Here is a 27,055-nt window from a genome sequence, read left to right on the forward strand (position 1 = left end):
TTTACATGACAATAAAAAGATGAGGGCCGCTTTTAAAATCTGTTTTATTTGGTAAATGCTTGGAGCTTTTTTAGCCTAACATGCAATTTTAACTTCCATTATTCTGAAAGAGAACCATATCCCAGGGCCCATTAACTACAGATGTATACATATTCAGTAATGTCGTATGGATTGTAGAAGCCCTGTGTTACTTATTATGTAACCATGGGTGGGTACAGTTTACTTGGTGTTTTTTTTTTTCCCCTCTGAAAGGGACCTGTTGGCATTAAAGGGGTTGTCCCGCGCCGAAACGGGTTTTTTTTTTTTTCAATAGCCCCCCCGTTTGGCGCGAGACAAACCCGATGCAGGGGTAAAAAAAAAAAACCGGATAGTACTTACCCGAATCCCCGCGCTGCGGCGACTTCTTACTTACCTTGCTAAGATGGCCGCCGGGATCTTCACCCACGGTGGACCGCAGGTCTTCTCCCATGGTGCACCGTGGGCTCTGTGCGTTCCATTGCCGATTCCAGCCTCCTGATTGGCTGGAATCGGCACACCTGATGGGGCGGAGCTACGAGGAGCAGCTCTCCAGCACGAGCGGCCCCATTCAGAAGGGAGAAGACCGGACTGCGCAAGCGCGTCTAATCGGGAGATTAGACGCTGAAATTAGATGGCACCATGGAGACGAGGACGCTAGCAACGGAGCAGGTAAGTGAATAACTTCTGTATGGCTCATAATTAATGCACGATGTATATTACAAAGTGCATTAATATGGCCATACAGAAGTGTATAACCCCACTTGCTTTCGCGGGACAACCCCTTTAAGATGCCCAGACACTTTTTATCAGCAAGAATTCTTCTGTTTCATCTATCTCTTTTGTACTTGTTCTTTGTTAGGGCAGTTGCTATGCAATTGTCTCATAACTGATCCATAAGAGTGGTTCAGCTGACCTTGCTACTGTAGCCCAGCCTTCTAGCCTGGGAAAAGAGTTGCTGATTGGCTAACCTCTACTTAAATATTACTGGCTTCCACCATGTGTTGCTGGTTATAGCATAAACTATGTGCCCAAGGAGTTTCTAATAAACTGGACGTTCAGGGTGTATGATTCTATTATCTTTTAAGAAGCTAAGACCATACTGTATTTCTTTAGGCTGGCTTCACACGACCAGATTTCAACTGCAGAATCCGCAATAGTCACCCACGTGGACGGAAATAGATAGTAGATAATAGATCATAGACTGAACATGAGCCAACAATGTGCTGCAGCAGCCAAAAAGGCAAACACAAGTCTGGGATGCATTAAGAGAAGCATAGAGTCTAGATTACGTGAGGTAATTAATTATCCTTCTTTACTCTTCCTAAGTCAGACCTCATCTGGTATACTGTGTCCAGTTCTGGGCACCACACTTTAAAAAAGACATAGACAAACTGAAGCAAGTTCAGAGAAGAGTTACCAAGATGGTGAGCGGTCTACAAATCATGTCCTATGAAGAACGGTTAAAGGATCTGGGAATGTTAAGCTTGTAAAAAAGGACGAGAGGAGACTTAAAGGAGATGTCCCGAGGCAGCAAGTGGGGTTATACACTTCTGTATGGCCATAATAATGCACTTTGTAATATACATTGTGCATTAATTATGAGCCATACAGAAGTTATAAAAAGTTTTTTACTTACCTGCTCCGTTGCTAGCGTCCTGGTCTCCATGGTGCCGACTAATTTTTGGCCTCCGATGGCCAAATTAGCCGCGCTTGCGCAGTCCGGGTCTTCTGCTGTTCTCTATGGGGCTCCGTGTAGCTCCGTGTAGCTCCGCCCCGTCACGTGCCGATTCCAGCCAATCAGGAGGCTGGAATCGGCAGTGGACCGCACAGAAGAGCTGCGGTCCACGAAGATAGAGGATCCCGGCGGCCATCTTCAGAGGTAAGTATTGAAGTCACCGGACCGCCGGGATTCAGGTAAGCGCTGTGCGGGTGGTTTTTTTAACCCCTGCATCGGGGTTGTCTCGCGCCGAACGGGGGGGGGGGTTTAAAAAAAAAAAAACCCGTTTCGGCGCGGGACATCTCCTTTAATAGCTGTCTACAAATATCTGAAGGGCTGTCACAGTGCAGAGGGATCAGCTCTATTCTCATCTACACAAGGAAAGACTAGAAGCAATGGGATGAAACTGAAAGGGAGGAGACACAAATTAGATATTAGACAGTGAGGGTGATCAATGAGTGGAACAGGTTACCACGGGAGGCGGTGAGTTCTCCTTCAATGGAAGTGTTCAAACAAAGGCTGGACAGACATCTGTCTGGGATGATTTAGTGATCCTGCATTGAGCAGGCGATTGGACCCAATGACCCTGGAGGTCCCTTCCAACTCTACCATTCTAGGATTCTATGAGAAGCTGTAATCCGCACCTATAGAAAAGCTAGAAGTTTTGCCTATCCCCTCAGAGGAGTGGATAGTAATTGCGATTTCCTTAAGCGAATTTAAAATCGCAGCATCTTCTATTTTTGTGGGGAATCCATGCAGACAGCCTCCATTGAAGTCAAATTGTGGTATCCCACTCACAGCCCATCTGCAATTGATATTGCGGATCGGTTGTGGGTACCCGCGTCATCGCCTAGCAACAGCGGGGGACATACAAATATATGTAGAAAAATAAGTCTGTACTGCGCATGACGGACGGCGAGCGTCCGCGGTCATCCATAATACAGAACTAGCAGGTACACGGGGTCACAGGCGGCTTCCCACATGCGGAATCCAGATCATTCGTGTAAGACCGGCCTTAGTTTATAAGCACCTTTCCTGTCCAAAGCTATATGAAAAAATCCTGTGAACACAGAACATTGGTTGTAGCACATTTCCATGCCAGTATCTACTAAAATCTAATCCGAGGGTAATGTGTTCAAATGTCTGTTTGCGAATTCTTAAAGAGTATGAGCTGAACCAAGTCTTAAAGGATCGACTGCTGCAAAGCTGATGTGATGGCACATCTGATTGCCTTCTGGTCTAGACAAGCCATCTGCACTATTCACACATCTGAGGCTTTAGAGATGGTGCTTCTATTGAAGTTACTCCCACACAGTCATTGGGCCGTACTTCTGTATCGCACACTTGCGTGGTTCAGAATTTATTTGCATACCTACTTGGTAGACAGCTGTAAAACTTACCTCCCAGAGATGAAAGCTCAGTGAAGCCCCCATCAGTTTCTTATAGTAGTCCTTTTACATTTCCATGTCTGTTATGTGCAGGCACGTATTATACTGTATATAACTTTAATGTACTGGGGTGAATTTTCTAATCCACCACTGCTCTGTACTGCTGAGGGGCAAACAACTCCAAACAGCCTGGCTGCAGTTGGGGGGGGGGGGGGGGGGGGGGTGAGGGGGGTGTTCTAAGACTACCTTTGCAAACTCACCTTAGCCTCTCGCCTATCCAATCAGAATCCAGCTCTGTACTAATGTAGGGCAAACGCCCTGAAACGGCCTTTTTGCAAATGCATGACCTTCCCTTCAGGACTTTGGTTTGGCTTACATCCTTTGCCTTTATAAGAAAGTCACCTTCCAATAGGTGGCGCTGTAGAGCTACTTATCCATCCCCTATTTGCATGGAGAATTAAAATATAACACACTGTCGATACAATTGCTGGACATGCGGATTCTCATCAGTGCACTTTCAACCGCTATCTGCTCTTACTAATAGTTGGGGTATTTAGATATAGATCTAGGGCCTCTTCTCCCTTTAAGCAATTGTCAGGACATTGACCCTGAGCTTTAAAGTATATTTACACGACTGGACCTAGGGATAAAACGAGATAATGGCTTTAAATTTATAAGGAATTTATCGATTTGTACACCTCATTAATACACGCATAATAAGTTTATAATTCGAAGCTTTCCTGTTGTATGATACATTGCTCCTTTTGAAGCACACTTAAATGGTCACTAAAACGTCAAACAATTAGCTTTAATAGGATGGCCAATGTGATAACTAGCAAAGCTACAAATCACTTTATTTGCCCGTCAATTATGTTTTTTTTGTGCTAAAAATTCCCACTAAAGAGATGGCCACTAGGGGTCTCACTTCCTTCTAATTTGCTATTCACTGCCTGTTGTCAAGCGATATCTGTCTCTACAAGACGGAGAACAGGAAGTGTGAAGGAGGGTAATGAATGGTGCTGCCGGGGCTAATGCTGAATGATTTACTTACCACAGCTACTGGAATCCCATGTATACTGCTGTAATGTTCTCGTCACCCAGGTATTTCTCTGTATTAGAGAGTCCAGAATCTGCAGTTTTCTCCTTCTGCAGTGCATAGAAGACATTATAGAAATGAGTCTCCACCCACTAAGTTAGAGAGAACTGAGAATTAGATATTCGGCCTGCAGAGGGAAAAACTGTTGAAAATGCAGTATAATGGGCAGAAACCTATGGTCGGTGTAAAACAAAAAACTTGCTTTTATACCATATTCTGGTTGAGCTTCGTGGGGCGCTGGAACTTTAAAATCGATCTCCAAATCCTCAGTTAGGTGTTTATGGTGAGAAAAGCCCTTCATAATTAAAAAAGTAAATAAATAAAAAATTAGAGTTTAAAGTTGTTGTTTCTTTATGGGACACTTTTCAAAAATAAAATGTTCAACTCTTTTAGAACAAACTATATTTGATATGTTTTAACAGCATACTATAAATGTTTTTAGGTAATCATTGAATATTAAATTAAAAATGTTTTTGTTTTTTAAGAAACAATTTTTTTCTCTTGGACTTAAAGGGGTTAAAATAATTTAAATCACAGTTTTGTTTTTAATGGAAGGCATCAGACCTTATATGACTACGGACACTCATCATTGGCTTAGCTTCTCTTCCCATAGACGGAGTTCATTCTGCGCCTCAGGAAAGTGCGAACGTCCAGTGATTCATCTATTTACAGCGTTTGCTTGTAGAAAATTAGCAATTTTTTTCATAAAATGAAGAACCACACCTTCTCAAATTCTGCTCGAGACCATTCCCCCCCCCCCCCCCCCCCCGTCCAATTTTGTTTAGCACTTTTTGTCTCAAGTCATGCAGCTAATACAATTTAACAAATACTTTCTTTTTCTTCTTCACCTCTGATGCCATCATTTTGGGTTCAGAGTCTCAGGCTGCTTTATTAGAGCTTTGTGTTCCTATGTCTGTTCGTGACAAACCCGCTACTGTACATTCACATAGAGCAATTTTTGCCACTGGCGGTCTCTCTGTGACAGGGAGCCTGTAGCAGACATAAAGTGCAGCCTGTTGTGAACTGCTAAGTGGGAGACTGCCAAAAAACTCAGCAGCCGAAACTACTGTAACTGAGGAGAAAAGGGAGTTTTGTGTTCTCTCGCTCTCTCTTGCTTGCACTCTCTCTATCCATCCCTCTCTTGTTTGCCCCCTTCTACAACCCTATGTTGCCTTCTTTCTCTATCCATTTCTCTCTTGCTCACTTTTCCTCCATCTCGACAGACGATAGAAATAGACAAATATTGTTAAAGATGTTATTAAAGCTTGCGCACTCTCCATCTCTGGCTTTGCTTGCATGCCTCTCTCTCTAGCTCTCCGTCTCTGGCTTTGCTCGCGCTCTCTCTAGCTCTCCGTCTCTGGCTTTGCTCGCGCACGCTCTCTCTCTGGCTCTCCGTCTCTGGCTTTGCCTGCACGCGCTCTCTCTCTGGCTCTCCGTCTCTGGCTTTGCCTGCACGCGCTCTCTCTCTGGCTCTCCGTCTCTGGCTTTGCCTGCACGCGCTCTCTCTCTGGCTCTCCGTCTCTGGCTTTGCTCGCGCGCTCTCTCTCTGGCTCTCCGTCTCTGGCTTTGCTCGCGCGCTCTCTCTCTCTGGCTCTCCGTCTCTGGCTTTGCTCGCGCGCTCTCTCTCTGGCTCTCCGTCTCTGGCTTTGCTCGCGCGCTCTCTCTCTCTGGCTCTCCGTCTCTGGCTTTGCTCGCGCGCTCTCTCTCTCGCTCTTTCGCGCGCTCGCTCTGCTTGCTTGCTCTCTGGCTTGCTTGCTCTTCTTTCCTCTTGACAGATGATGAATATAGACGTATGTTGTTGAAGTTGCGTTTGTCTAAGGTTTATCTACTTCTCATATCAATCACTGTTCTCTTTGTGTCTTGCCTTGCAGCTCTTTGAGCACTTCCACATGGAGGCGGGCACAGAACCAGACGCATGAAGGAGAACTCATCACCATAGATGAAAAATTGGTAAATTGCACAACTTTCATGAAATCAAACCGTGAGTCCCAGTTGCTGGTTATCTGCTGTGTCTCTGGTTACGTTTTAGAATAAATGAAATAAGCGAATGAACAGTCTGTCATCGCATCCCAAAGCACAAAGCTGTGCCAAAATGATGATACCATGTATCCACAACAGTCACCCAATTGGAGCCGGTATGGCTTTCGACTTGACCTCAAATGTAAACCACACTCGTATGGAAACCCCAGGCTCCTCCAAAAGTGGGGTTCACTTTTGAGTGCAGGGCAGTCCGCTGGGATGTATTGTATGGGGCGTCTTTGATAGGCTGTACACCTGTTTGGTGCACTACACATATCACTTGGACTGGCACCCTTTGTATGCCTTATCTATGTGCAAGTACCATACTATCAATGCTCCTCCATATAGCAATCTGCTTGTCTGCATGCTGAGGGATTTGGTATCTACATTTGCCCAGCAAAGAAAGCCAATTAGTCACAGCACACGCAATACCTTACAATGTAAGGAAGGAAAGTCCTGAATAAGTGGTGCGCACTCAACCAGATCCTGGATCCTTGGATCAATGTAATGTAGAACCACGTAGAAAGGAGAAGAGCAGCACTCCAGGGAATTGAATCACAAACGAATCTTTATTGTGCCCATAGACAACGTTTCAACCCTTACATACACGGGTCTTGACAAAGACCCGTGTATGTAGGGGTTGATATATTTGCCCAGCAAGTGTGGCTGACTTTTGTTATTTATTTTTTTTTTTTATTGATGTGTTTTTTTTTTTCTGTGATTTTGTTTCTCGCCTTAAGATAAGCTATCGGTGTTAAATGGAATAGTTATAAAGTTATCCACAGGATAGGGAATAACTTTTATAATTGCTGAGGGTCTGGCCATGGGACACCCACCAATCCTGAGAACTGGGACCCCGAAATTGCAGCATGAATGGAGCCGAGGACAAGTGTGCTCACCTGTGCTTTATTCTTTTCAATGGGAGCGTTGGAGATTGATATGGTCTTGTACTCGGCTATTTCTGACACTCCCATTGAATTGATTGGTGTGGTGGCGCACATGCAAGTCCTCCTGTCACATGGGTCACAATAAAACTTAGATGTCTTAATACTGGAGATATTTATCACACGTGTAAGTGATATTCCATAAATGTCTGATAGTTGAAGGTTCCACTTCAAGAACTCCCATCGCAGAATGCGTCCCCTTCCCCCAATCAGCACTTCAGAGAGGAAGGGACCATGCAAACATGGCTCTTTTCATTGAAGCTTGGGGTAAACTACACTAGAGAAAGTCGCGTGTAGAGTTGGGCGCCTATCCAGCTCATAGACTCATTCTGGAGTGCCAAACAGAGGTCAGAAGACCCCAATGTCATGATGTATGGAGGACTAAGAGCTGTCTTCATGGAGCACCATAAATACTTGCTCATCTCTTCTCTGCTCCTGAGGTGTATTCTTCTTAACTTCTCCTAAACATGGAGACTAAGTGTGAGTCACACACCAGCAAGCGTTCTTGTTTCCAAATAGTTTTGGGGCGAGTATAGAAAGACTTCGGAGGCCATGAATCGTGCACACCTCCCCGAGACTGGGGGTGATATTCTCACATTCCAGCATTACCGTTAGGTACTTGCCATTTCTGTTGTTTATTTATTTTTTAATGAGCGTTCGTTATCTTTCCTCTGTTGTGTCCGTGTTTTTAAATGAGGATAATCATTTTGACTTCGGTAATCAAAAGCAAACTAGTTTCTGATGTAAACATTATAAATCAGATCTCATCTGGATCACTTTTCCCTAGTCTGGTACACTGTGCTACACCTGGAAGCACATCCCGTATTCAAGTGTCCTCTTCCCATTAAAAGCTGTAATGGTTTTTGGCAGGGAGGATGAGTGGATTTATGGACTGTCCTTTCTCTAGAGAGAACATATTCGTTACCAGTGTCAGCCATGATATCTCTCGGGATCCTATGACGTAGCTGAACGCACGTTGAAATATGCACAATGATGTTTTCTAGAAAAATGTGGAATACGATTAAATCACATAGGCATTCCTATAGAACTGGTTGCCTATATTAGATTCAGCGCTTTGCAAAAGTTTTAGGCAGGTGTGGGAAATATGCAGTAAAGTGAGAACAATCCAAAAAAAAAATAGAAGTGCTTTTGAAAGGACGTAAGCATGATGTGTCTTTCATCTGCTGCACTAAGTCTCCTTGGCTGACCACACCATATACAGTTCTCAGTGTTGTCTGTTTCTTCAAAAGACCTTGAATGGCACATCTTGAACCCCCATTCTGCTTTGAAATCTTTGCCTAAGGCTACCCACACATAAGCGAGCGGGATTTACGCACGGATGCGAGGCGCTTTTCAGGTAAAAACGTCTCGAATCTGTGAAATTCCATTCCTCTTGCGCAAGCTTCATGCATGATAGAGGATCGGAAGTGTTTCCTATTGATTTCAATGAGAAACCCCGAGAGCCATTCGAGGCATTAGAGCTTCATTTGAAATCAATGGGCGATGCATTCTGAGGAACGCAAAAAGTTAGATCATGCCACAAATTTTTCGCACACTGCATCATGGTGTATAAGACTCCAATCAAAAGAACGGGGCTCATATTCGTGCATTGTGCGTTTTTTCTTGGCTGTGTGGAACAGTGCTGAGAGAGACCTTGCTAGATGCAGTATAACAACTTTGTGTCTTGTTGCTGTGCTCACTCTTGCCATGATGTATGACTTGTGACGTAAAACTGTCTTCCACAACCTCACCTTTTGTAGCAGAGTTTCACTGTTCCTCACTCAGTTTTAAACCTTCTACACAGCTGTTTTTATTTCAGTTAATGACTGGATTTCAATCTACATATGAAAATGCTTAATCTTATCACCTGTTGGGTACATGATTAACCAATTATACCAAACATAAAGGGTGCATTTCCACGTAATGGGTACCGCTCGTGGTTGAGACTCTGTCCAGCCACAGCTGCCAATAGTCGCACAATCTTGCTGACCACGTTATGACAGCAGCAGCTGCATACAACGAACGTCAATGACTTCAGGTCCGTCGGCTTTTTTGTATAGCGTGTCGGTGAGACACCAGTTAAAAGGAAAAAGTTTCAGAAGCCCTGCTCTATGCTGTGGTCCGACAGCAGCTCTGTCAGGAGAGTCCGATAGAAGCTCAAGTAGCCCGAGGCTCTAACTAGTGTCACATCCCCTTCATTCTAGCATTTAGTGAGGGTCTCAGTTCTCCTCACTGATCCTACTGCTGGGACTCTAGGGTTTACAAGAATGATTGCCCCCTATCTCCGAGTATCGCTTTGCAAATGGACTGGTGGTGAGCATGTGTGACTACCACTCTATTCACTATCCACGCAGATAGCCAAGGGCCGCGTTCAGCTATCTCTGGCATCCCCGTAGAAGGGAATGGAGTCGATGGAGTGGAGGTCACAGTGCACCACGCACAACTTTTGCCATTGTTTATCCATTTTGTATTGTCTTTACTGTTTGCCCAATGCATTGATGTTTGCAGTAATGTACCACTCTGGTTGTTGGATGCGTGTTCTCACTCATGTTGTTGTTCAGGCAGAATGATCCTAGATTACCCAGGTTTTATGCCAGCTTTCCAGCAGTTTGGAAAATCTTGCATATTAGCATTTCCATATCTCAATGGATTACAGACCAATGAAGAATTTCACATAAAAAATTCCTTTCGTTCCTTTTATTCTTCTCTTAACCTAAGTGCATGGCTCCGGAACTTCCCGATTACACATTTTTGTCCCATTGCCTACTTAGATTGAATAGCTTCAAAATTGGCCAAATGGGAGGAAAAATATACAAACCAAGTGATAATTGTGATGCATGAGAGTCTGCTGTATCTGTACTCTATGAACAGTTGTAATAGCACTGTAGGGTCCTTACATTCAATTTTAAAGGGATGTAGACAGGGACTACATAGTGCTGTGATTGTTGCCATTGACATCAGTCCCTGGCCCCAGTGAGGCTCATAGTCTAATTTTGAAGGCATGCATACTAACCTATTAGTATGTTTTTGGAGCATCAGGAATATATCGGTGTATCCAGAGAAACAGGAGAAGATCATACAAACTCCATGTAGATGATGTCCTTGGTTGTATTTGAACATAGGATATCAGTCCTGCAAAGCAGCAATGCTGACCACTATGTGTGGAGAGAAGTATTTGCTGAGTTTAAGAGGGCATTCCAGTCATTCATCCCTTTTGTAGTATTGATGACCTATCCACAGGATGGGTGGATGATCTAATGGTGGGGGTCCACCGCTCAGGACACCCTGGTGATCGGCTAATCTTGGCCCTTGCACTCACTGCAGTGTTCTGAACATTGACCGCTCCATCTGCAATGGGGACAAATAGTCCAAGATTGAAAAATCACAGCATGTTCAATTTTGGGCGAGTCTTGAGTAAGATTTGCCCAGTCTTTTCTATGGTAGCCAAAAAAAAAAGGATCGCATTGTACTCGCATGTAAATGCAAATTTCACGTGAGTGTGATTTTTCTTTACTGTTAAATTTGTAAACCCATTACATTACTGATCTCCACAATACATTACTCATACTGATCCGGAGTTACAGATGGTACTAGCGTTCCAAGCTGAATTCACAAGTCTGTTGACTTCAGAGCTAACATTTCTGATCGGGATTGTATTCTAGAATTTACAGTCATTGCAGTGTATAGTAATTTGGTATAAGAAAAGCTGTTTGTTCCTCTACAATATAAAAACTCAGCTAAGCTTTTAGGGGTTTGTCTGACCTCAAATGTGTCAGCAGTTTCTAACATCCAGCAGAATTATAAATGCAGCTCTGGAAAATAAATTGGCTGAGTACAAGATAAATGATCTCGGGCGCAAGCTTTTAATCACCGATGTGCATATGTCCTATATATGGGATTTTGTAGGATCTCATCCACTTTCTAGCCACACTACTAGTCTGCCGATTTTGCCACCTGCTACTCCTGATGGAAACTTTGCAGCGTTTGTCATAAGTGGACTTGGCTTATATAGAACAGCCTCATTACATCCAGGATAATTCTTATTGTTTGGAAGCCCCATGCCCTGGCTTCTCGAACGGAATCCTCCCCAAATCTATCACCTTGGTTATGTGCCAGTGACATCACCCAATGAAGTGTATTGACCATCCGACAGGCTGTTGTCTGATATACGGCTCTGCCAGTTACGGTTCGCAGTAAAGTTACCTGTTTGGTCAGAAACCGAGCGCAGATGTCATCGGAGAACGTCACAGAAATCTTGTTTTCATGAGCTTTTGTTTTATGTCTGTGGACAAGAAGAAATAAAACCAGGAATGAGGTTTTCAAGCAAAGGCTCCATGGTGAATTTTGATTCTGCTAAAATCATCAGTTTACTGCAAAGGTTGCATGGTGTTTTCATTACCACCCTTAAGGATGTGACCCCAATTTTTTTTTTTTTTTCATTTTCTTTTTCCCTCTTCACTTTTTTCAAAAAATTATAATCGCCTTAATTTTTCTGTTGACGTGAAATGAAAAAAACCCACAATTTTGCCATCTTTGCTGGAGTCTTGTGTTTACAGCATACACACTGCAGCAAAAATGACATTACTTTACTCTGTGGGTCAGTATGATTACAGCAATGCCAAAAATAGCTTTTGTTTAAAAAAAAAAAAAAAAAAAAATTATATCTTTCATTAAATACGTTTTCTGTCAAAATCTCCTTACTACTATGACTCCTTTTAATCTTTCCATCGATAGATAGGGTTATGCAAGGGCTCATTTCTTGTAGGACGACCTGTGGTTTCTATCGGTACCATTTTCTAGTACATACCACTTTTTGATTACTACTTTTTTAATATATTTTTACTTGGGGTCTGAGTGACCAAAAAATTCTGGCGTTGTGTATTTTTTTTTGCTGCCGATTTTCCCTGTGTGAGATAAAATTTCATAGACTGGACTTTTTCGGACGTAGCGATACCACATATGTTTGGGTCTTCTCTTGTTTATGATGTTTTTTAATATTATCAACATGGGGGAAAAGGGATATTTTTAACCTTTTTAGTATCCTTTATTTTTTATAATAACCAACTTTATTTTTCATTTAATTGTACTTTTTTTTTTCAGTCCCCATAGGGGGCTTGAACTTGCAATCACTTATACTATATACTGCAATACTTCAGTATTGCAATATGTACCATTTCTGCCGGCATTCTATAAACGTCCTAATAACGATAGTACATGGCAACGCTGAGGGCCTGCAGAAAGCACTGGGCTGCCATGACAATTATGTGACACTTTGTGAACTCCTCTAGTTGATGCCTGGTACTGTAGATAGACGTCCAAAGCATCAAGGGGTTAAAGGGAAAAATGTCCCAAAATAGGTGGAAAGTGCTCTCATGGACAGGAATGTTTTTTAGATCATACAGTATGTGATGCAGTAACCGATGCACTCACCTTCGAGTTTTGAGAAGTAGATAGCTGGGATGCAGCTGGAGCAGGTACCAACCTCAGGTGAACGTTGTGGCAGGGCACTTACCTGAGGAGGGATTACATCCTGATATGAATGCTTTGGTATTGTTTTCATTATATCTAAGGGCTCAGTCACACGGGTGTTTTTTTCGCACGATTTACAGCTGCGTTTGTGATCCACATCTTTATAGACCCAATGCTGTGCAATGGGAGCGATCACATGTGCACATTTTTCATGCGCACAAACGCATGTGGTGAAAATTATAGGACAAACGATTCGCAGAATGTTTGTAACTGCGTTCTGCACGAATCGGTGTTCCTGTGTATGTGCACTCAATGGGACCAGCGGCAGCAGCGCCGACCCCATTGAGAACATATACTAAAGATCATTCTCCTCTGTTACAGCTGTGGCAGAGGAGAACGATGTTCTCCCATTGAATTCAATGGAGCTGGCAATACAGCCGGCTCCATTGAAAGCAATGGGCTGCCGGCAAGCGCTGTATTAATTTTCGGGGAAGCTATTGAATGACAGCTGAGAGCTGCCTCTGATTGGTCACAGTGCTCAGCCAATCATAGACAGCCCATTCAGCAGACGGGGATTTTAAATCCCCGCCTGTTGAATACTACTGAAAGCAGTTCAGGAGAAGAGTCGGCTGGACGCGTCTGAGCCCCGGCAGCTGCAGAGAGGTGAGTATTGATTTTTTTTAATTTATTTATTTTTACACTTTTTTAGGATAGTTTTCAGGGAAGGGCTTATAGTTGAAGCCCTTTCCGAAAATTAATACATAATTTACACAATTTAATGGGAGTACATTGTTCTCCTCTGCCACAGCTGTGGCAGAGGATAGCGGGCAGCGCTCTTTTTGAGCGTACAAACGCCTGTGTGACCGAGCCCTTTGGGTGGGTAAGCGCTGCTAGCAGCGGTTTTTTCCGTCCTGCCGCTGGCTTCGGTCACGCGATTTTATTGAGCGCATCAGTTATGCGCACAAAAAATTGTATGAAAAAATGCCCATATGACTGATCCCTAATAAAGTAACGTTTATATTTCCCTTGGTGTTCTGCCATGTAAAGCGCCGGTCCATCCGCTGGTCTGACTCCACAGTCCTGAAACACTGCGTTAAGACTTCTTGCCACCATCACACACTACCATAAGCTTTTCATTGAGGTTGCACGGGAAATCCACCAAACACTAGGAAAGTTGCTCTGGAGCCGGATGTATGACCACTTTTTTAGTGTCTTTTTTTATTTTTATTATTTTTATTTTTTAATGCAAGCCCCCACAGATGATGCACTCTGCTTTATATTTTTTTTTTACGCTGCATATGAATCCATCATTATAGAGGATGTCATTAGCGCTCCTAACAATTCTGTCTTAGTAAATGCTTGTAGCCCCCATTAAATACAAATTCTGAAGTTCTGAGGTGTGTGTTGTGTGCTTTTTTTTTTTTTCTTTCCTCAGTTATTCCTCTTGGAATTGTATGAGTAAATAGTCACTATCAGTAGTACGGTGGCTCAGTGGTTAGGATTTTTGCCTTGCACCGCTGAGTTCTTGGATTCGAATCTGACCGAGGGCAGCATCTGCATAGAATCTGTATGGCCCCCCCCCCCCCCCCATGTTTATGTGGATTTCTTCCAACTACTCTGGTTTCCTCCCACTCCCCAAAAACATACTAATAAGTCATTTTTGAATTTACGGTGCTTTTACATGGGCCCAACAGTTGCCTCAGAAATTGCCTAACACAGGACCCGACAGGGCAAATGAGCAAAACTTGTAGCCACTCTGAACTGACTATACATAAATAACTACGCATAAATAAATATCGGGTCACGGGTGGAGTAGGGGTACCTGCAACGATTTGTAGTTTATTGCTCTTTGAATTGCATTGACAAATGATTATCCATTTACAAAAAAACAACACAGCCTAAGCAGATCTGAATCCGATCAGAAATTCATCATTCAGAAAATGTGTTTTTCCAGATTTTTGTTTTCCTTCTAACAGACCAAGTTGCTGTTGCGTCTTGAAAAGAAGCCTTTTCGGTTAACTCAGCCTGGATGGATGGATAGATATAATGCTGAAATCACATCTATACTGCTCAGTCCTGCTGTACGCCGTCCTTCAAGCTGAAGTTCTATGTCTGTGTGCACTACAGGGAGTTAAAGGGGTTGTCCCAGTTGTAGATCCTTCTTGTGTTTTTGTTTTGTTTGTTTTTTTTGCAAGCATATTCACTGTGTTTTTCATGTGCGAGAAAAGAAATGCAAGAAGGTTCATTGATTTCCCCTGCCTTCATACATAAGTATGCAGGGAATACTTATGTATCATGTGTATTCAGTGCAGATCTACTCAATCTAATTGATTTTAATGGTCAGTTTTATTCTGTAACAAGGAACAAAATAGGACATGCTTCGTTTTTTTTGTTTTTCACATACATAAAGTACGTGTGAAAACTTGTCTGCATACCCCAATGCAAATCAATAGGGATTAAGCTGACCGTATTACGCGTGTAATACAGCTGTGTGAATGAGCCCTTGTAAGTGGCCCTTCGTGTATACAAGCTTGACACCCCTGATCTAGATGAACAACACTGTAGCTGGACATTATACGACTTGCATCCTATATTTGAAATCCGTTTTCCCTTCTCTAGGCTGCACCTCCAATTCTCAGTTCACTCTGAGCTGGTTGGAGGAGCAGTTATGTGTCTTCTATATAATGCACATGGAGAAAACGGGATTTTTTTTTTAACCCCTTCCCACTACAAGGCATACAATTACGCCCTGCAGGGTCGGGGTACGTATGAAGGGAGATCGCGGGGCGACCTCCTTTCATACAGCGTGGTCGCTGGCTGTTTATTACACCTGAGACCCGCCAGCAACAGCTCCACTCAGGCGTGTGGCTGAGCGGAGCTATTGACCCTTTAAATGTTGTCAATTCTGACAGTGGCATTTAATTCCCCCAAACATCCAGTCGCCCTGCAGTTGGGATGGCAGCCAGGGGCCTTCTGAAAGGCCCCAGGGCTGTCTTGGCAGAATGCCTATCAAGCCATCCCCGTGGGCTGGCTTGATAGAATGCCTGCCCGATAGCAATATGATGTAATGCTATGGCATTGCATTATACTGCGGCAGTGATTAAAGCATCTCTAGTTGTTGTCCCCTGTGGGGACTAAGAAAAAAGAGTAAAGAACAATAAAGTTTTACTAATTATTGGGGAAAAAAAGTAATAAGTAAGAAAAAAAATAACCCTTTTGCCATATTTACAATAAAAGATTCAAAATTATAAAACAAAAATACATATTTGGTATCACTGTGTCCGTAAAAGTCCTATCTATTAAAGTATAACATTATTTACCCCACACGATGAACGTTGTCCGAAAAAAGAAAAGAAAAGCGACAGAAATGGGCTTTTTTGGGTCACTTTTTCTCCCAGAAAAAAGTAATGAAAGGCGATCAAAAAGGCATATGTATTCCAAAAAGGTACCAACACAAACTACAGGACATCCTGCAAAAAATGAGCCTTTGCACAACTATGTCGACGGAAAAATAAAGTTATTGTGTGCAGAAGATGGCGGCAGAAAATAACAAAAAAAATAAATGTCTTTGAAAAAAAATAAAAGTAGTACAGCCAAAAAAGGATATTTGTTATCGTAGTAATCGTATTGACTCATAGACTTAGGTTATCATGTCATTTTTGGTGCAGTTTGTGCGTCGTCGAAACACCGAAAGATGGTGGAAGTGTTTTTTGTTTTTGTTTTTTTTTTTAAATTTAACTCCACCTAGAAGTTTTTCAGTACGTTATATGGTACATTGAAAATATATATAGTACCATTGAAGAATACAACTCGTTCTGCAAAAACAAGCCCTCATACAGCGACTTCGATGGATAAATAAAGGAGTGAGGAAAAAGCGAAAATGGGGGAAAAAAGGGCCACGTCATTAAGGGGTTAAAAGGAGTTGTCCGTGTTAAAGGTCCCGTGTAAAATCAATTCCCCTAGCAGTAACAACAAATAGACATATACTCACCTCTCCCCGCTCCTGCTGTGTCCCGCACTGTTTCTCCGGGTCTCCCCTCTGACATCTCGTCTACAGGCTGCTCCAGCCTACTTATGGGACGTCACAGCCTCCGCAGCCAGTAACTCAGTTCAAAGTGATACAAAGTCTCGTCTCTAACATGATGTGATCAAGACCGCCGTTTTGGTGGAAACGCGTCATGTGTAAAGTCTGATGCTGCTGTTTTAAAGGATTTCACACGTTACAGCCGACACTTTGTATCACTTTATACTTATAAGTGCCGTTTGGACTGTTAGCGTCTGGAGCTCTGTGCGGCTTTGCGTCCGTGAACCTAGTCTCTCCGTTGAAGAGGAGGTGAGCGTCTGTTTATGGCTACATAATAACGGAGTTCAGCTGAGCTGTAAACTAATGAGCAGAGGACTGAGCGGTGGTGCAGGTCGGGAGAGGTAAGTAGAAGCCTGTTTGTTATGTTAGTGCAGTGAGTATGTCATTGACCAAAAGTGCATGCGCCCATATGAATGAGCCCAAAATACAACTACTCATTAACACTGCTAGGGGCCTCTCTATGCACTACGATTGGGTTTCTCCCCTTCCACCTCTTTAGCATTGGGCTTCCTACCTTTTAAGGGTGGCTAGGGTGCTCGGGTAGGGCTGGCAGAGCTGTGCCACCAACTGTGAGTTACTGAACAGAATAATGTGGAGATGTGCACCGAAGCTCAGAATCCAAGATGGCACCCGCTCCCTTCGGAGAGCCCGTCCTTCTACGTCCAGACCTCTCTAACATGTCTTTGTGCTAGACCCAGACATTTCTTAGCTTTTTTTTCTTCAGGCATTTTAAGGATAACTACAATAGGTGGTCTGAGAATAGTCATCTGCACCCAGAAAATAGAAATAATCATAGCAAAAAACAAAAAAAAGTAGAAATGTTTGCCTGGATTTCCTCCAGACATATTATATTTTCCTCCTTGGACTTAAGTAATTCTTTTAAAGATTTTCTCAGAATCCTCTTACTCTGAGAGCGCTGTCTGTTCTATGCAGTTAACTATTGATAAAACCCGTGGAAGGAACAAAAGTATCCCGAGTTCCTTCACCTACCGCTCTGAAGGTGTGAAGTCCGTGGGAGAGTACAGCGCCTCTCTTACTTTACCAGGACGTAACCTTTCCCATTATGACAGCTGGGAAGCAATTAGTAAAAAAATAAAATAAAATTTTTGATGACATTCCACTTCTAATTAGTAGCAGATTAGAGTTTTGGCAAATCTCACTTAAAGCGCTCTGCAATGTGTGGTCTGTTATTTCATATGCAACCTGATATTTATACATGATGTATTCCAAGCACAAAATTCGGCAAGACACCCAGCGCTCCTGCTAATGGCTCACAAGAAACCTCCACTTGTCATTTCGTCTACAAATTTTTTCTTCATGCAATCCTGTTTTCTGATTTTGAAGAGTGATAATAAAGTATACATTCTGCTGCTTGACGAGGAAAAGCTTCTGATTTATATAATTAACTTAGAATGGGCGGACTACTTGGCATGCTGCTACAATGGATTCTAGCGGCCGGTTTGAGCTCTGACATCGGGGAAATGGCAGGGAAGGCAAGTATAAAACCTACACCCCCGGACTCAGCGGGTCACCTACTTTGAGGCCATCAACTTAGTTTAAAGGGCTCAAAGCAGCTGATAGATGCCCTATAAGTTGCAGGTTTTATGAATGGAGTAGTCCTCACCAGTGTGATTGACCCTAGATTATCTTGTATGGATTCCTCATTTGTTCCCCAGCTGAGAAAGTTCCAGGAAATTAAAAAAAAAAATGTAGTTGAATTCTAGGAAGAAGAGACATTCCTAACATTGACTCCATCCTCGACTAAAACCTCACGCCTGTAATCACACGTAATACAAAGGCCTTCAAGTATTTGTTGATGACAAGTTGAATATATTTGGTATAATTTCTTCCAGGCGGCGTTTTCAAGAAAAATGCCATTGTGTTCTCTCCCGCTTGTTTACTCCATCCCGTGCCGCCTTTAGTATTTAGTTCCCACGTTGATTTCCTCGCTGTTAATATTAGTTTAATACATTTGAAGTTTGTGCTTCTCGAATGCTCATTCGAAGGCAGTTTTCACACTAAATCTAGAAAGCAGCATGATCCTGGCATCGGTAAACATGACCTAATGCTCAGATTGGGTTATTCTTCTATGCAGCTGCTGAGCGAGTGGATGGCACTGAAGGCTATAATGTATTACATGAGAAATGCCCCCAGGTTCCTTCATGGCTTTCTATGTTCTGAGCTGCTGACCTTCAGGGCCTTTTCATTTCTGTCATCACCTTTTCGTGTTTTCATATTTTCCTGCAGTAGAAGGTGCTAATAGTTGCCCAAGTAATCGCTCAAAAGAGTGATTATTGGCGACTCGTTCCATGTAAACAAGAAGGTAAGGGAGAATAGCTCACCTAAAAACCAAGGAACTGACAGCCTGTATAAACAGGCAGTCCTTCAGTTATGAAAGACTGCCTGTTTACTCTAAATGGAGTCAGGTGGCCGGAAAAGCTCTCTGGCGCTCTTTGCCTCCATTCGGTGAGTGGTGATCTGTAGGACAACTGTCAGGCGCTTAAGCGGGGCACGTCCAGATTGACTGATGATCCCAACTCTCTACTCAAAGAATGCCCCTCCTGGTTAATTTACACCACCTCAAAGGTCGTGTGGAGTTGCACAAAAATATGCATTTCTTTTTTGCAATAATCCTATTGATAGGTCTTTTTTGACTTAGTATCCTATGATACTATGTCCATCCAGTTGAGCTTATTACCCTGAATTAGAATCTGAATACCTGGCAGAATGATAACTTTGGAGGGAGGGACACTTTAATAAAGGGGCTGTTCAGTTGAATGTTATTGCTTGTCTAATCTTAGGTTAGATTATCAGTAGTAGATCGGCGGGGTCTGCCGCTCGGGATCACCACTGATGAACTGTTCTCTGGGTCAGTGTGCTCGCGCATTGAGCTGATTTCTCCAGAAAGCAGACAGCTCCGTTCCTACTGCAGTGGACAGGCTTGGTATTGGAGACCAAGTTCCTATTAAAATGAGAATGGAGCTGTCTGCTTCTTGCAGAAATTGGCTTGGTACACGAATGCACCAGCCTGACGAGCGGCTGGTAGGTGTTCCAGGCTAGTCTCTCACTGATCTACTATTGATTACCTACCGTGAGCATAGGCTATCAATAGTTTATAGTATATATAATTTGCATGCGTTAAGAATTGAATGATCATGTGACTATATATCTTTTTGGAATTGTTGCCTTCATCTGTGTGAAGTCTCAGCTTATGAGCATGTCTGCAGTGTTTCTGCATAAATATGCACTAAAAAGCGACTCTGCTCGTCTTATTGATGTACTGTCCATTATAACCGTCTTTATTAGCTGATTTACTAACATCCTACTTCTGAATATCATTACTGCAGAGTGGCGTCCAGGCTGCCGGCAGATTTCTGTGCTTCACTATATATATAAACCTCGATTTCTTTGATCATTTGGAGTCTTAATTCTACCATGATTATAATGAGGACAAACTGTTTTGCATTGTAACTTGTAATTTGTTTTACAGAGAAGACCATTTGTATCCCACCATTAAAAAAAAAAAAGGAAATTCACGTAAAAAAAAAATTGTATTTTTAGAATTTTTAAGTTAAAAAGAAAAAAATTTTTGTTCAATTGTTTGTTTGTTTTGTACATTATGTTCAAAATAATTCTCAGCACTTTTTTACAAGAATGTTGGTCTGTTTCCACGTATTCATGTCTATTCTGTTCACAACATTTTTCGAGTCAACACTCAACATATATACCTCAGGAAATTCTCCCAATGTATACATGTGCCTAGTTACAGATGGCTACATGAGGGCTTGTTTTTGCAGGACAAGTTGTATTTTTCAGGGGTACCGGTTAACGTACCATGTAATGTGTTAGAAAACTTTTACACATTTATAAGTAGGGTGAAATGGAAAAAAAAAAAGCTATTTTTCAATTTTTTTTTGGGAGGAGGTTGACTGTTTTTATGGTGTTCGCAATACTATTGTCTGTGGGTAAGTACTATTTCAGTAAAGTTTTTATAGTTTTTCATCTGCCCCTTTCTTTCTGTAGATGCATCAAAAACTCTTTAGGGAGGCCAACTACATTCCTAATTGAGCTCGCTCCATTTACCAAACTTCCACATTCTTCCTCATAGCCCGATCCCGTCATCCCACTGTGTTGCATACATCCTAATGTATTTCATATCTGTATTTACATAGAAGCTCCCTGGTGACTGACTCATACAGCTTTATGTATACTACCCTATTTATATAAAAGATGGCTGGACCATGGTACAGAACGAGCACTCCTACCTATTGGGTCAATCCTATTTCCTCAAAGTTCAAGTTGTCTGCTGGTTTAATACTGTATGTCAGGAGTGTTTAAAGTCCTTTTCACTGAAGGCCACATCAGTCTTATGGTTGGCTTTAAAGGGCTGATTGTAATTGTAAGACTGTGTAGCAATAGAGTCTCCCATAATGGCCGCAGTAGCAATAGTGGCCTCAGTTTTAATAGTGACCACAGTAGTAATGGGGTCACTACTAGTGGCCAAAGTGGTAATATCAATCCCCGTAGTGACTCTGATAATACGTGACCCCCCCCCCCCCCCCATAGTGGCCTAAAGAGTAATAGGGTCGACCACAGTGGGCCAGTAGTAATAGCAGCCCCAGTAGTAATAGGGTCTCCCACAGTGGCCAATATAAAAAGCAACCCTAGTAATAAGTGACCCCCATAGTAGCCCCAGTAGTAATAGCAACCCACCCTATTGGCCTCCGACCATGCAGCATCCCTACAGGCATTTCACTCACCCAGCCTGCAGCTCCAGTCCGGCGGCAGCTGCTGCTTTATGAAAGATAACTTGGGTGAAACGACAATTGTTCATTTGACTAGATGGGCGGTTTCTGATTTCCAAGCTATACATTATCCTACCAAAAGTAAGTGGACACCTGAGCAATAATCATTAGTAGCATTTATTTACCTTTTGGCCCTAATGACATTGGACACTCTCCATGACATACTTTCTACTAACGTCTAATACACTTCAGCCAGTGTTTCCTTGCAAACGCCTGGTGAGTTCTTTCATTGAAGATGGATTCTGTTCCAGTTTATCCCAAAGATGTTTATTAGGGTTCAGGTCGGGACTCTGTGTAGACGGTCCAATCGTGGAATAGCCATATCCTCAAACCAACATAAAACAGCGTTGGATTTGTGGCCAGCTGCGTTTTCTTGTTGGAAGTATTGCTGAGTATTCCATGATTCCATGGGTATATTTGTCACATTGTCAGCAGCACATTACTATCTAGAATGTCAAGGTACACCTCCGTGTTCTTGGTACTACAACCAATGGACCAAGACTATGCCAAGTAAAACATCCCTAGATCATAATGGAACCTCCGCTGTACTTAAAGGGGTATTACCATCTTGGGAATCCTATTTCAATGTGTTCGATATTGCAAAACAATGCATTCACCCATAAGATGTTTTTTTCCAAAATGCCCCATTCTCTAGATATTGCAGATATTGGTTACCCTCTGGTTGTTTAATGCTTGTTGCTAGCAGATGAGCAGAGGAGGTCGGCGCTTGCATAGTTCCTTTCATCTAAATCTGTTGGCCGGGGTCTTAAGAGTGCATGTGCACTAGCTTTCGGCCCAGCCACCAGCTACCACTGTACTCTGTTGTTTCTTTCCATAGAATAGGTGGTCTATTTCCCTGGAAATGAGCAGTAAACAACCAGAGGACAGAGGAATCAATATCTTCAATATCTGGAGAACGGAGCATTTTGGAAATGAACTATCTTATGTGTAAATGTTGTTTTACAAATTGAAATGGCATATCTCAGATAGGAATACCCCTTTTTGGCACAAAACAAAATACATTCTGCAGGCATCCTCCACACCCAGGTATGTCTGTATCTGATATGGAGTAGTGTGATTCATCACTCAATAGAACGTTCTTTCTTTCATTAATCGTCCAATGACGACGCTCCTTGCACCATTGTAGATGGGCTGATGTAACTTCTTTGAGAAAATTTGCCAGATATTTACCTCCATTCATCCTGCAAACACCAGCTGAAGTCTATTAAACGTTAGTAGAAAGTATCCAATGTCATTAGGGCCAAAGGAGCCCCACTAAGTGATAATCTATATAAATAAATGCTACTTTTGACTTTTACTGGGGTGTCCAATTACTTTTTGTAGAATAGTGTATACTTTTTATTGTGTTTTTTTTTTTGGCCTGGCCAGATCTCACCAGTCATTGTCCTTGACAATTATTATTGTAGAATTGGCTAGGAAGTACTTTCTTATACACTAGACTAATTTATGTAGAAATATACCCTTGGACAAGGCTAGGATTCCCTAGCGTCACAAACCCTTTCAGTAGATGTCCTTCATTGCCTACACATGACCTCTGGAAACTATGCTGGATGCTGAGCCGACAGACTTAAAGGTTCAATTGAGCTAAAATAATGTTTTTACATGAACGTTAGCTAGGGGAGGAATATTTCTCAATTTAGGGAAAGGAAATCTACAAATTAGAAACATGCTGACAGATAAGGAAATAGATTTGAGGAAGTCTGACCTTGATCAAGTTGACACGGCTCATGTTTCATGCAAGGCATGTCCTGTATTGCTGCGAGGAGAAGAGAATAGGTATTGATGAAGGTACGGCGTAGATTTCTACACGCACACTTTGATCAGAAGGCGGCAAAAATACCTGAGTCCTTGTCATACAAAACTGAAGGAATTTGGATACACGTCAAAGTGATATGACGGCTGTCAGCATCAGGCTTGGAGGCTTAATTCTGTGCCGCGAAGCATTCTTTACACTACCCTTAATATGAAGCCCTCTTTATGAAAGGTATGCCCCGGTATTATAATCTAGGTCTTCAGACCTTTCTTGGACATTTATACTCCTATTATCCTACTACGAGTAACTTTTTGGTTCTTTTCAACTTTTTTTTTTTTTATTCAGCGTTTTTCACATTCGGTAGAATCTGTAGGTATTTTTGCAGATGTAAAATGAAACCCCCATAAAGAGTCATTCAGACTGCGACAATTTGTCTGTATTATATTGACATGAATCTTCATGTGGAGAAGTCCCTTGCAATGGGGCTAATCTACATGTACATTTTACAAAGCGGATTCCATGTCAAGAAGTGACCTGTTGCAGCTCCCTTCCCACCACATCTGCATTTCAACTCTGCTCCATGTAGAGTACAGTAGGACTTGCAATCAAATGAATGGTACGCTTCTTCGAGGCACATTTGCCACTGATACTTGATATGATGCAGAATTGGTGGTGAAAGCCGATGTGTGAATGTGGCCTTATACCTGGCGACACACAATTTAAAACGCCTTGCTTTCTGGCAGTCCTTATATTCCAGTGGAACAAAAGATCTGACATGTTAAAATGAAATCTGTCTGTGCGTTCTTTCATCTGACTGCAGACGTCCAGGGGCCTGTCAATCTACTCCCATGCACATTAGTTAGGGTCTTGGCTCATCCTCAGAAAATCAACTTAAATAGGTTGTGCCAAGATGGCATCTTCTGTTCATAATGCCCTATTACATAGTATGTTAGGCCGAAAAAAGACACCTGTCCATCCATTTGTCTATTCCCCCTCCTCTAATGTTGTTCCAGATGGAGGCAAAAAAAATCCAATGAGAGAGAAGCCAATTCTCCCCATCTAAGGGGGAAAAAATACTTTTAGACTCCAATCTGGCAATTAGAATAATCTCTGGATCACCGACCCTTCTGAATTACTATAACATGTAATATTGTAATGCTCAAGAAAGGAGTCCAGGACCCTTTTAAATTTTTGAGTTCGTCATTACCATGTCCTCAGGCAGAGAGTTCCATAGTCTCACTAATAATCTCTCTGGGTATTGTAGTCCATCCATTCCATTTATTTATTTATTTAGTTGCCTATCTTTGTACCAGCTAAAGCTCGGATATGTCCTTCTTGAGTACCGGTGTCAAAAACTGTACACAATATTCCATGTGTGGTCTAACCAGTGACTTGTAAAGAGGAAGAACAATGTTCTTGTCATGTGTTCCTGGATCTTTTGATGCACCACATGATTCCTTTTGCTTTGGCAGCAGCTGCCTGACACTGGTTGCTCCAGTTAAGCTTACACTTAAAGGGGTTGTCCAGCGGCAGCAAGTGGGTCTATACACTTCTGTATGGCCATATTAATGCACTTTGTAATGTACATTGTGCATTAATTATGAGCCATACAGAAGTTATTAAAAGTTTTTTACTTACCTGCTCCGTTGCTGGCGTCCTCGTTCCCATGGAGCCGACTAATTTTCGCCCTCCGATGGCCAAATTAGCCGCGCTTGCGCAGTCCTGGTCTTCTGCTCTCTTCAATGGAGCCGCTCGTGCAGAATGCCGGCTCCGTGTAGCTCCGCCCCGTGCCGATTCCAGCCAATCAGGAGGCTGGAATCGGCAATGGACCGCACAGAAGAGCTGCGGTCCACGGAGGGAGCAGACCCCGGCGGCCATCTTCAGCAGGTAAGTATGAAGACGCCGGACCGCCGGGATTCAGGTAAGCGCTGAGCGGTTTGTTTTTTTAACCCCTGCATCGGGGTTGTCTCGCGCGGGGGCGGGGGTGTTAAAAAAAAAACAAAAAAAAACCCGTTTCGGCGCGGGACAACCCCTTTAACTAAAATCCCAAGTCCTTTTCCATGTCAGGGTTTGCCAGGCGTTTCCCATTTAGTGTGTAATGGTGACATATATTTCCCTACCAATGTGCCCTAACCTTACATTTATTAGCATTAAATCTCACTTGCCACTTTTCTGCAAAAGTCCCCAACTTATCTGGATCCTCTTGCAATCTCCTTGCATCCTCTCTTGTGTTAATATCTTTACATAGTTTTGTATCAACTGCAAATATTGCTATGTTACTGTGCTATCCTTCTACCAGGTCATTAATAAATATATTAACAAGAATAGGGCCCAATACTGCCCCCCTGTGAAACCCCACTAGTACTGGTGACCCAATCAGAGTATGTACCATTTATAACCACCCTCTGCTTTCTATCACTGACCAGTTACTTTCCCACTTACCCACATTCTCGCCCAGACCAAGCATTCTCATTTTATATACCAACCTTTTATGCGGCACAATATCAAACACTTTGGAAAAGCCCAGATACACAAGATCCAATGACTCTCCCCGGTCCAGTCTGGAACTTGCCTCCTCGTAGAAGCTAATCAGGTTGGTTTAGAATAGGTGAGAACAGTTTAATTGCTGGGGTCCCAAGGCCCCCTTACTTCTGCAATGAGGAGGCGTTTGAATGGAGCGACAGTTAAGCATATGTGGCGCTGCTCCATTTAAAGTCTATGGCGCGAGCGGAGACCTTTGTGAAGTCTATGCAGCGAGCGGAGAACTTTGTGAGGTCTCCAGCGATGAACATTTATCAACTATATAATTATTTCTGGTTTTTGTAAGAGCAAAAAAATTGTTTTCCATTAGAAAAAAAAATTGCTTTTGAAATTTTGTGTATTGGTCCGAGGGGGAGATCAATAGAAGGGTGTACACAGATATTGTAACCAAACATGTATTTTTTGCTGCCCTCAATCCTTGGCATACCCTCCTTTCCATGTAAAACAATGCTAATATGGTGCAATTACATCAGTCAGTCTGAACTGATGTCCCAGAAATTAATAGACTATAAAAAGACTTTTAATAGACACTTATTCTTTTTTTCTTTTTCCATTTGCGAACATGACGAGCTCTTACAAGAAACACGAGCTTTAATGTGTGGAAGAGTTGTTTAAAGGAATAAGTGATGATACTCTCTGCTAATTGCAGTATATGAGCGGTTCTGTATGTCTTACTGGAAACCTCATTTTAGTAATGCATACAAGAGGTGGTTGCATCAGCGTCTGCGATACCCACGAGTCACCGAATACTGGGGAAATAAAATACTTTTTTATAATAGTTAAATTAGGATTTCTTTAAAGGCAATGTCTGCTTTAGAAACCCATACCTTATTTAGGAATTCTGACCTTATTAACCCTTTCCAATCCACTGTCTGACGTCTGAAGACATTATGATTTAAGGCTGTACAACTCTGATGTTGGAGGACGTCCGTCGGGGTTCTCTACTGTATATTGCCAGCCTCTCTGCTGTCGGAGCCTATCCAATGTGTCACCTCATGCAGTACTGGCTTTAGCCAGCATATAGCGCCATTGTATAATGGCAGAAAAAGTGTAAGCCCCCTAGGAAAACCAGAATACAAATTGGATTGGAAAGGGTTAAAGGGGTTGTGCCGAGATGGCATCCCCTGTTCATATGCCCTATTAGGTTATATGAACATCATACAATGAGACGTCCTGATGGATATCCCATTCTATCCTTTT

General features: G+C 42.5%; 1 protein-coding gene across 1 annotated transcript in view; it reads left to right on the top strand.

Moving 5' to 3' along the window:
- The window catches only part of NDUFS4 (NADH:ubiquinone oxidoreductase subunit S4), a 129,311-nt gene that overhangs the window by 33,105 nt on the left and 69,151 nt on the right, over positions 1 to 27,055 (top strand). The window contains exon 2 of the mRNA XM_066602732.1: positions 6,091 to 6,169. Coding sequence (XP_066458829.1) covers positions 6,091 to 6,169 — 79 coding nt within the window. The remainder of the gene's footprint in view (positions 1 to 6,090; positions 6,170 to 27,055) is intronic.

The sequence above is a fragment of the Eleutherodactylus coqui genome, chromosome 5, assembly GCF_035609145.1.
Source record: "Eleutherodactylus coqui strain aEleCoq1 chromosome 5, aEleCoq1.hap1, whole genome shotgun sequence".
NCBI lineage: Eukaryota > Metazoa > Chordata > Amphibia > Anura > Eleutherodactylidae > Eleutherodactylus > Eleutherodactylus coqui.